Here is a 12,253-nt window from a genome sequence, read left to right on the forward strand (position 1 = left end):
AGCTACAGACAAGGCAACCACTTACCATCACATTGACCTGATCTACTAAGCACAGTGGGTTTTTTTCTTTAATACTAGGTAGCAGTTGCTGGTGACTAAACAAAGAAACAAACAAAAACTTCATGCATTAAGCACCTTATCAAAGTTTTAACTTATCATCATAATAATGGTTGATTGATTTTGGACCAAAACCGATGTGCTAAGATTTTTTTTTTTTTCAATCTCAGAGGATCATAAACTTCTAGAACTGAAAATTGGCTTCTAGTTCTAGTCTCTCATTTTTTGTAAATAAGTAAATGGGGGCCTCAGAAAAATAAAAACATGAAGAGAAATACAAATGGTAATAGTGCATATGTTAGGAGGTGGAAATATGGGTTATTTTTCCTTTATTACCTCTTTACTGTGGTAACAGTGTTTTTGTAATGACAAAAAGTGGTTTATTTAAATGCACAAGGCAATTGCATGTGTCCTTTTAAATGTGCCTTGCACCCTTTAGGCTAATTCTGCAGAGAAGCTGAGAGAATACGGTCTTTCCCACATCTGTAGCCATCCTGTGCTGGTAACTAGGACTAGGTCTTGCCCCCTCATAGCACCTCCGAAATCACCTCCCGTACCTCCCTGGAAACTCTTTCGTCAAAAAAAGGAAACTGTTATAACAGATGAAGCTCAAGGTATGGTTCATGTTGTCTGAAAATCTTTCTAAGGAGCCTTTCTCTGCATGAAGGTCTAATAGTTTCATTTGTAATGAAAGATGTATATCAAGGCAAACCACCCATCATTACACCTAACACCTACCTTCAATTTTATGTCTAAATTTTATGCCTTTAAAGGATTAATTCTCCACATTTCAGAAGCTGAGCAGTTTGGTTCGCATCTAAACTGACCAGTTATATCCAGACCATTCTTTGGGTGAGGGTATTGTTGTCATTATTGTGATAGAAAATGGTTTGCAGCAAATAATAGAAAAAAAATGTAAATAGCGTATTTAAGCCACGGGTCTAGAGTGCCGTGTAGAACATGACCTTTGAAGTAACTGATTTATATTTAGAATAAACTGACCTTTGTTTAGAATATAGGAACAGAACTTCTGGCCTGGACTGGCTCCTAGGTGAATGTTGTCCTAAGCCACTATGAATGGCTGTTGGGCTAGAAATAAATAGGTTCCCGCCACTGGGGAGGCGGGGGACAGGGGACTGTGCCCGCCTGGCTCTTATTCTCAGTTCACTTCTAACGTCCTCACAATCCAAGTCTCATCCTTGACTCTTTCCACGTTTTTTCTCTCCAAGTCTTCATTTTTTCATGAGCACCAAGTTTGAACGGCAACAGAAATGAGCAAAGGCATTCATTAAAAAATCAATTTTAACACAGAAGCATGAATCTGAGGAGATGGGATTAAAGAAAAGAAGAAAAAAAGTAATAATTTAAAAATTATGGCCTGGCGGAATAGCTCACAATTTTTGTTTAGTCAACGTCTACTGTGTTTCTGTACCTAATTTAGAGCTTGCAGTTTCTCATAAAGGATGATAAAGAATTGGCGTGTTACGGATTATTTATCTGTATATATGCCTGTGTGCATGTGGGTATATATATTTTTCTCATTCCAGAACACTTCAATTGTCTTTGTTCAAAAGAGCGTTGTTTTTTTTTTTTAAAGTCTTTTGTGTGTGTTTCCTTGCTTTGGCATTTTCTCCCTTTGTCTTTGCTGACTGCTCATTGTTTTCTAATTGTATTCCTCCAGCAACAGTATATCACATTCTAGAGGGTTTTGCCTCAGGGGCTGTGTTCACAGGTCTGTTACCCAAATGAACAATGAAGGCAAGGCCACAAAGAACGTACCTAGGGCCAGTTCATTGATGGCCTCGCTGTGAAGCTTAGAAGTATACTTTAAGCCTTTGGTGCCATTGAGCAAGGCTTACACCCTCTCTCGGTGGTGTTGATGGAGGCTCCTGCTACCAGTTCAAGCGCTGTTGATCCGTCATCACAGGGGACCAGCAGACCCTATCTTGGTTCCCATGTAATACCTAAGTCTGGGTGGTACTCAGGCTCCTAAACCTACCTTGGCCACACAGATTGGAATGTTTACCTGTTCCCTGCCTTCTACTTCCAACCACAATTTACATGTTTTTAAAATACAAATTACAACTGTTAACCATGTAATATTTCCTCACATTTGCTTTTTGCCTACATGATACAACTGGTACAGCTAGGAGCGAAACTTTTCCAGCACAGTATGTTATATCTTTGCCAGAAAAGAACAAAGATTAAAGAAATAATCTGGTTTGGATGGAAGAAGAAATGGTCAATTTTTTTTTTTTTTTTTTTTAATTAGGCCTATCTGCCTCTCTCTGTCCTGCTTGATTATTTCATTTCTTTATGTCCGTTGAGCTTCTGCAGAGAGCTGTTAGTGCCTGCGGACTGCTGCTATGGGTACAGGAGCTTCCCAATTTTTATCCCTCCCTCCCACTCTCCTTCCCGCCCTCCCTTCTACCCTATTTCCTGTTCTCTTTCTGAATCAAAGATCAGCCTTCACATGATGCTTGAAAGAAAATCTTTTGCTTTTAAATGCTATATTTTAGTTCAATGTATAGAGCCACACTTAAAACAGTTGTTCATTCAGAGCATCGAAGAATAGTTGAATGAAGGGAAAAATACTGAACCTGCTGACCTTTTCTGATTTCACTACGATCGCAGTGCAATTCTAGGTAAAGGATGGCTCTAATGCAGGCTGCGGAAGAGAAACCTGAAATTGGTGGGATTCCATAACTCGTATACCACCTCGAGGCTCACCCTGTAATTGTCTTTCTTCTATCTATTGGGTTTAATATTTACGGCAAAAATTAACAGGAACATTAACAGGGAGGGAAAGAGAGAGATCATTTTAGAGGTTACCATGGAACAAGGAGAGAAAAGTTATGTACTTGTATCAAAGCTTCACTATTTTTCTCCAATAGTTACCCTTTCCACCATGGAAGAGCTTTTGTTAAAATAGTCATCTCTAATGTTCAATTTCAGGGCTCACCATGCTCTGCCTGGGTTCTGTGCCGTATCCACTGAGAATTACTTCCTCGTAGATCAATTTCAGACTCCTTTAGGCGGATCCACAAGGCCTTTCTTTAGCCACTGTTTTCTCTTCTACCCAGGACCTTTACTTTGTTACATTTTCTGTTCTTCTACTACCGTCTCCAGGTATTAGTCTGAATTTCCTCTTCATGCTTCAGCAATTGTTTTGCAGAAGTTAACTAAAAGAACACAGTTTTTAGTGAAAAACATTTAAAGAAGTAGTAGTGAGGGACGCCTGGGTGGTTCAGTCAGTTAAGCGTCTGCCTTCGGCTCAGGTCATGATCCCAGGGTTCTGGGATCAAGTCCCGCATCGGGCTCCTTATTCAGCAGGGAGTCTGCTTTTCCCTCTCCCTCTGCTTGCAGCTAGCCCTGCTTGTGCATGCGTGCGCGCACTCTCTCTCTGTCAAATAAATAAATAAAATCTTAAAAAAAAGTAGCAGTGAATGACCAGTAATAACAAGGAGACATTGCTAACTTTCTCCCTTGAGACTTGATTGCTTCACATTGTAAGTCTGGAAAGCAACTGAGAAGTAGACTTTAAACATCTAATATTAACAGGATCTATAAGGCCTTTCAATGTGAAACCTATGTATCCCAGTACATTCCTATTTCCCTCTTTCGAAATTTGCTGGTTAAATAGTTAATGTAATCAGTAGTACAATAGTTGTTGTTATGCATTTAATCTTGGAAGGTTAAAAAAAAGTACATGATACCACCTGTTTCTTCTAGAATTAATAATAAAGAAGCCCGAACAATTTCTTGAAATTTCAAGTCCATTTTTGAATTATAGGATGACTCCATTTACAATTCCAACAGAAACGTAAGTATGTGACATTCTTTCCCACAAATACACCTTGTTGACAAATGAAGTACTTTGTGAATTGTGTGGTTAGAAATGTATTCTTTGGTGACAAATGCACTAAAGTTTGTATCGCTGCAGTGAATACAGGAAAACGATATTCTTAAGATTCTTTTTCACAGTAATAAGTAGATGAGATAAATTCTAAGTAGGTTAAAACAAAGCTTAACTATGCCTGGCTTTACAGTTTGGCTACTGTTTTAGAAGAGTAAGTACTTTGTTTTACTTAAACATTAGCACTAACAAATGCTTTTGGTTATTATCTGATGCTGAAATCATAAGAGCAGAGGATTGTCAGAGAAACCAGAGAGATGAAGTGTGTCAGTCTTAGGGGAAAAAAAAAAAACCCTAAATAGAACAACAAAGATGATCAAGAAGTAAAAGGAGGAAAAAGAGGAGGAGAAATCCAAATATACTAATGTTTGAGGATGGCAAAAGGGATGGAAAGAAAGACTATCATCCTGGATCTAAAATTTCTAATGAGCTCAGAGAAGTGAACAGGAAGTCCACAAATAGCAATAATGAGAAGAATTAGTGATATGAGTGGAAGATATGATTATTACCACTGAAATTGTGGTAATTTGTTATGCAGTGATAAGTAACTAATACCTGGATATATACATATGTGAAAGATTACCAAATACATAGTCGGAATTTGTGCAGCTAATTGTACTTCAGTTATCCATCAATAACATTGTAATATGTATTTACATAATAATATGTAAAATGGTTTTAAAAAATCAAATAAGGATTCTAGGAATTCAAGAATTCGAGGAATACAAAAAGAACTGAAAGTAAGAATTTGGTGGATGTGTTTCATCAGGAGTTAGGTACAGCAAAAAGATGAAGACCAAACATAAATAAATAAAGGAGGAAAAGTACAGTAAAAACAAATGGAGCAAGTTGAAAAAGACCAACATAATTGCAAGTGGGTCTCAGAAACAGAGGATAGAGAGATGGGGGAATAATCACAAACTAAAAATATAATGGCAAGGGTGCCTGGGTGGCTCAGTTGGTTAAGCGACTGCCTTCGGCTCAGGTCATGATCCTGGAGTCTCGGGATCGAGTCCCACATCGGGCTCCCTGCTCAGCGGGGAGTCTGCTTCTCCCTCTGACCCTCTTCCCTCTCATGCTCTCTGTCTCTCATTCTCTCTCTCTCTCAAATAAATAAATAAAATCTTTAAAAAAAATGCAAACAGAACAAACACCAAACATTATAAAAAATATATATAATGGCAAAATATCCCAAAAGTAAAAAAAAAAAAAAATCAAGTCAAGAATCAGGAAGTTCTGACATCAAACAACGTAAACAAAAAGAAAATTGCAACTAGACACATCCGAGTAAAACCGAAGGCACATAGAGTACAGTGATATGTAGGTGTAAAGTCAAAGTGCTGCCTCACAAACCAACATGGATGAATGTCACACACAAAAATATTAGACCAGGGGTGTCTGGGTGGTTCAGTTGTTAAGCGTCTGCCTTCAGCCCGGGTCATGATCCCAGGGTCCTGGGATCCAGCCCCACATCAGTTTCCCTGCTCAGATTGCTTCTCCCTCTCCCACTCCCCCTGCTTGTGTTCCTGCTCTCGCTGTCTCTCTCTCAAATAAATAAATAAAATCTTAAAAAAAAAAAATTAGACCAAAGAAGTCTGGTAGAAAAAGTGCACGGGTTGCTTTTAATTATCCTACTAACAGACATTATGCAAAGAAAAATAAAAAGCAATCCATGGTATCGGAAGTCATGATGGTGGTTTTCTGTGGTGAGGAGGACTGGCCGTGCTTGGGAGACACTCAGCATGGCTCATGGGGCTCTGGCAATATTAGTATTCCTTAGTCTGCATAATGGTAACATGGCCATGCTTCCTTTGAGGTTTTTCAGCAAGTTTTACATTTATGATCTGGTCCTTTGTTGAATGTCTTTTAAACTTAAGTAAAACTTCATGAAACATTTTGAATGTCTCACAGTGACCATTAGTGATGGGTTAGGCTTCTTTGGACATAGTAAGATCCATGACAGGAGTGTAAGCTGATGAAGAAGTGTGGTTAAACTTGAGATCAGAAGTCGGTTGATCGCGCTGTTTTACTTTTAGAGCCTCTTTACATCACAGCCAGTTAATTGACATTGTATGAACTCTATTCAAGTTGAAAATATTAGAGAGATTCTTCAAATCGCTTACCGTCAAGGCTCCTGTCAGTTCTATGCACCAACAACTGACCACTAAGAAGTGGGTTGGGAGTGACCCCTAGGCAGAGCTCCTCTGGATAGTCCTTGGCAGTTAGTAATGTCAAGCCTCGAGGGACAGCTTTATCAACTGAAAAGAGAGTTTGCTGCAACGTTTGATTTCAAAAATTTGTTACCGTTACAAATTTGTAAATCTATTTTCCCTCAAACTTTTAACTTTTCATAAAATCTTATTTTATAGCTAAATCTATTAATATCCATACAAGTTTTAAATAAACTTAGTTTGCCGGATTTATTTAAACATTTTAAGTGGCATTTGCTACATCACTGTATTTTGTTATCTCCCTAAGTACTTTAAGGGACAAAAATCATAGCAAATAAAATCTTGCCAAGTATTTAAATCCTTATAAAAGTTCAAATAATCAAACTTATGTGTTTTGAGAACCTTAATTTTTCCTATATATGCTATTAGTTTTTACAAACCAAAATTTTCTTATTATGTTGTAACTTAATCATGAAACTAAAATTAAATATGCCATACATTTTAAAGCCTAATTTGTTGGATTATATAACATGCTAAGTTCTTTCATATGTTACAAATACAAAATAGCATATATACATAGAATTTTTCTGAACTTAATATAAAAATATTAGTGCTTCATAATTTTTCTAATTAATTTTATACTTAGTATTACCCACTAAATGATAATTTTTCCATTCCAAATAACTTTTAATTATCTCTCAACTGATTGAGATTATATACTAATTAGAGATTTTGTGGATTTTGAAAGCCATAGCTGCAGACCACCAGGACAAATTTTCTCACGATCCAAAAATGCCATACCCAAACTTTCCAGAATCTCTGTGTCAATAGAACACCACAAATGGATTGGTTTCATAGCCTGAATTCCCCGAGTTACTCCCTTACTCGATTTTCTTATGTCTTCTTTCAGCTTCATTATCTGGTCAAGGTGGACAGATCTAGGTGACTCTGACACCTGATTGGATTCAACTAATCTAGTCACTGTTTGAATCTGTTGTGAATTTCCTAGCTTCTTTATTCAATCCGGCAGAGCCAAAAACAAAGATATGTGAATGACATTTCATCCTACATGGAAGAAAGGTCCCTTGTCCTGCTTTGCTGTACAGTCAGAGTTCTCAGGTCAACATGAGTGCAAACCCTTTTTTTGGCAAGTCCTTGAGAGTGACTGCTATCACAAGTGCTTTTCCCTGAAACACTGCAGCAACTTGCCAAATTTGCCCATTCTTGGCTCCTGGCCTAGTGAGCATTAGAACCTCACAAATATGTCTGTGCTACCCTCTAGTGGCGGTTTCAGGTAAATCAGAGATGCTTAGCTTGAGGTGAATTAAGAACTTTCTCTGAATACAAAGGAAAAAAAAAGTGTAGGAAATCTGTATACATGAAATTTAATTTTATTTTTGAAAAGTACAGGGGCGCCTGGGTGGCTCAGTCGTTAAATGTCTGCCTTCGGCTCAGGTCATGATCCCGGGGTCCTGGGATTGAGCCCCGCATCTGGGCTCCCTGCTCAGCAGGAAGCCTGCTTCTCCCTCTCCCACTCCCCCTGCTTGTGTTCCCTCCCTCGCTGTGTGTCTCTCTCTGTCAAATAAATAAATAAAATCTTTTTTTAAAAAAGAAAAGTACGTAACCTAAAAAAAAAGTACATGACGTAAAATGTATTTACTATAACAAATGTCTTTTTATTGTGCCTATGAACTTGTAGGAATGACAATGACAATTCAAGGTCATATCAAGAATTACTTGAAAGGGAATATTGTACATTTCAGTAGCTAGTACAAACGTCACAGTTATAAACTCAAGTGTTCAAGGCTCACTCAAATTTTTGACTCTGAGTCCCATTCCACTGATAACATTACTCTGATACTGAGTTAAATCAAGTCCAAATGTCAAATTCTTACATTCTGATCATCAACATTTAAAGATGACCACCATAGTTTTATTTTATATATATATTTTTAAAGATTTTATTTCTTTATTTGACAGAGAGAGAGAGTGCAATCAGGGGGAGTGGCAGGCAGAGGCAGAGAGAGAAGCAGGCTCCCCGCAGAGCAAGGGAAGCCTGATGTGGGACTCCATCCCAGGACCCCAGGATCATGACCTGAGCCGAAGGCAGTCACTTAACCAACTGTAGCCACCCAGGGGCCCGACCACCATAGTTTTAAAATAGCATTCCAGAAAATTTTTGCAACAATGTATTGACTGATAGAGATATTTCTTCAGTAGTGAAGAAAGCAAGTCAATGTTTTTAACATGAAATAAAAATTTATTATTAGATGTAAAAGATGATAAAATCAATGAAATCAGAAATTTCTACTGTTGACAAAACTGCTGTTATTTAATGTACAATGCAGTATCAGTCAGCCGTATAAAAAGAAGGAAATCTTGCCGTTTGTGACAACATGGCTGGACCTTATGGGCGTTCTGCTAAGTGAAATAAGTCAGACAGAGAAAGACGAATGCCATATGATCTCACTTATATGTGGAATCTAAAAAATCAAAAACAAAAACAAACACCCAAGATACAGAGAACAGATTGAGGCTGCCAGAGGAAGAGGGTGGCTGAAATGGGTAAAGTGGGGTCAAAATGTACAAACTGCCAGTTATAAAATAAGTCATGAGATATAATGTATAGCCATGATGGCTGTAGTTAACAATGCTGTACTGTATATTTGAAAGTTGCTAAGAGAGTAAATCCTAAGAGTTCTCATCACAAAGAAAAAAACTGCAACTAGGTGTGGTGATGGATGTTAACTAGACTTGTGATCATCTTATAATGTATACGAATATTAAATCATCATGTTGTACATCTGAAACTAATATAATGTTATATGGCAATTATACCTCCATAAAAAAAACTGCAGTTATTTATTAGTAACTTTAAATAAGAAATTAAAGTAACAGAAGTTTTTTTTTTCATTAGTCATTTTGTACAATCTTTTATTAAGAAAGGGATGCCTCCAGGATTTGATTTATCGTCCATTACTGAAAATGATGAAACCACCACCATTAGCCAGCCAGACTTAAGCCAATTGACAGGAACAGGATCTCAGGTAACTATGTTACTCTTATTATGGGCCCAATTCTTAATTATCAAATATCTTTTCTTAAATTGTGAAATATACACAAAAGACTGTATAACGTGCATTTGGACAGAATAAAGGACACTGTGAAAATAAGCTTTTTAGATTATAAAGTGGCATATTCATTCCTTATAGAAGTCCCCTTTGCATCTCCTATCTGCCATTCAGAGTTTGGTGTTAACCAAGCCCATACTCTTCTTCTTCTTCTTCTTTTTTTTAAGATTTTATTTATTTGAGAGAGAGAGAGTGTGTGAGCAAGACAGCCCAAGCAGGGGCAGCCGCAGAGAGAGAGGGAGAAGCGGACTTCCCACTGAGCAGGGAGCTGGATGTGGGGCTCGATCCCAGGACCCTGAGATCATGACTTGAGTCGAAGGCAGACGCTTAACTGACTGAGCCACCCAGGCATCCCAAGCCCATACTCTCCTAATTTTGCCAATTATGTATATACGTTTATAAACAATATAACCTTAATTTAATTGTTATACAATTTTATTTAAATGGACTCATTAATTCCTCTGGGATTTCCTTCACTTAGCATCATTTATGAGATTTGCCTTTTGTTGCACGTCACAGTTCATTCATTTCACTGGTTGAAGGTATCTAATATATAACCAAACTGCTTTTTTTTTAAATCTTAGCATTGTTAATGGCTATACTCATTGCCTCTTGTTTCTTTTTCTTCTTTCAGATTTTTATTTAAATTCTAGTTAGTTAACATAAGTGTAATATTGGTGGCAGGAGTAGAATTTAGTGATTCATCACTTACATCTAACACCCAGTGCTCATCATAACAAGTACCCTCCTTAATGCCCATTCAGCCCACTTCCCTCCATCAACCCTCAGTTTGTTCTCTATCTTTAAGAGTCTCTTATGATTTGCCTCCCTCGCTCTCGTTTTTTTTCCCTTTCCCATATGCTCATCTGCTTTGTTTCTTAAATTCCACACATGAGTGAAATCATATGGTATTTGTCTTTCTCTGACTGACTTATTTTGCTTAGCATAACACACTCTAGCTCCATCCATGTTGCTGCAAATGGCAAGATTTCATTCTTTTTGATGGCTGAATAATATTCCATTGTACATATATATCACCTCTTTTTTATCCATTCATCAGTCAATGGACATTCTGGCTCTTACCATAGTTTGGCTACTGCTGATAGTGCTACTATAAACATTGGGAGCTTCTTGTTTCTTACTACTGTAAGCAGCAATACCATGACTATTCTTGTATGTCCCTGTGCACATGAGCCAGCATTTCCTGAGTTCCAGAGTTTGTAACCTTTTATGTCTTATGGCTCCCTGGCCAATTTTGTAAAACTTTAACACACAATGAAAATAATTCATCTGCATCTGCGTATGAGTTGAGTACTGATGATAGGGAACAGTGGAAAACAAAATAGCTGTTTGGGTTAGCACCACGAGAACACATAACTTCACTGTTTGGTGGTGGAATGAGTGCTAAGTATAGTTGCCAACTGGTTGGCCCGCTACAGGTCATGGGCTTATCTGTAGAGAGTAACACATGACTACTTGAAACCTAACAATGGGCCTCATAACTGCGCAATTTCAGAGTAGTGATCAATACATGTGACATTTGAAGATACTTGCAACAACTGTAATAATATGTAAAATGCTGTGATTTCTTTCGTAGATAAAGTCACAGTTATTGCTAATAACATTGTGGCTTACTCACCTGCACTGATAAATTGGTAACTGAAGAAAATCTCAACTTGGACTAAAGATGAAATTTTTTCAACTCTCCATGTTCATGGATTCCTGAAATCTTAATTTTGGGCCCCAGGGGACACTAGACTGGGAAGTCCTGCTCCAGGATGTGATTCTGGGAGCAAAATTGATGGGTCATGGGGCATTCACCCATTTAACATTACAACAAGATGCCAAATAATTTTCTAGGGTAGGTGTATGAATATCCACTTCTGTCAGCCCTGCACAAGAATTTTCTTTGCAAGGCTTCGTGGCCAACACTTATAGTGCCTGATATTTCAACTTTTGCCAGTGTGGTGGGTGTCAAAGGGTATTTATCTTTTAATAGGTAATATGTTCACATGTTCAAAAATAAAAATATAAGGGGCGTCTGGGTGGTGCAGTCACTTAAGTGTCTGACTCTTCGTTTTAGCTCAGGTCATGATCTCAGGGTTGTGAGATTGAGCCCCACGTGTGGGCTGAGTGTGGAGCCTGCTTTAAATTCTCTCTTCCTCTCCATCTGTTCCTCCCACTCATGCTCTCTCTCAAATAAATAAATCTTTTAAAAAATTAAAAAAAATAAAAATATAAGGTATACATGAAAAACTCCTGTTTCTATTAATATACTTCTCCATTTTCACTGCTCTGCACTCTGTAGGACACTTCCTGCATTTTGTTATGCAAATTCAGAAAAACACACAGATAATATTCCATAATGTCCCTTTTTCTATTCAAAATTTAACAAAAGAGTTTTTACTTAATAAGTACTAGAGATAATTTCATATCTATACATAAAAAGTGTCTTTATTCTTAAAGTTGCATAATTTCTCATTTGGTGAATGAACCCTAGTTCATTTCCACTAATCTTTCTAGATAGCATAAGATACCTTACATACCATTGCATTCAAGTGAACAATTTTTTTTAGTATTTTTTAGTATTAGTTGAAAAACAGACTAACAAATGAGAAATCTGGTAAAGAGAATGAATATATTTTAACATTTTTAAAGTTTTTCTTTAGTTTTAAGTTATTCCATGCAATAGTATTAGAAAGTCAAAAACACCATAAAAATAGTCAATCTTTTTATTTTATTTTATTTTATTTTTTTTTATTACGTTAATCACCATACATTACATCATTAGTTTTTGATGTAGTGTTCCATGATTCATTGCATATAACACCCAGTGCTCCATTCAGTATGTGCCCTCTTTAATACCCATCACCAGGTTAACACATCCCCCCACCCCCTCCCCTCTAGAACCCTCAGTTTGTTTCTCAGAGTCCATAGTCTCTCATGGTTCGTCTCCCCCTCCAATTTTCCCCCCCTTC

General features: G+C 37.3%; 1 protein-coding gene across 9 annotated transcripts in view; it reads left to right on the plus strand.

Moving 5' to 3' along the window:
• The window catches only part of ADGB (androglobin), a 166,054-nt gene that overhangs the window by 67,465 nt on the left and 86,336 nt on the right, over positions 1 to 12,253 (plus strand). For all 9 annotated transcript variants that reach the window (XM_073894052.1, XM_073894055.1, XM_025866291.2 and 6 more), the window contains 3 exons: positions 497 to 671; positions 3,790 to 3,880; positions 9,062 to 9,191. In XM_073894052.1, coding sequence (XP_073750153.1) covers positions 497 to 671; positions 3,790 to 3,880; positions 9,062 to 9,191 — 396 coding nt within the window. The remainder of the gene's footprint in view (positions 1 to 496; positions 672 to 3,789; positions 3,881 to 9,061; positions 9,192 to 12,253) is intronic.

The sequence above is a fragment of the Callorhinus ursinus genome, unplaced genomic scaffold, assembly GCF_003265705.2.
Source record: "Callorhinus ursinus isolate GAN/ISIS: 27379988/994484 unplaced genomic scaffold, GSC_fseal_2.0 scaffold6, whole genome shotgun sequence".
Lineage (NCBI taxonomy): Eukaryota > Metazoa > Chordata > Mammalia > Carnivora > Otariidae > Callorhinus > Callorhinus ursinus.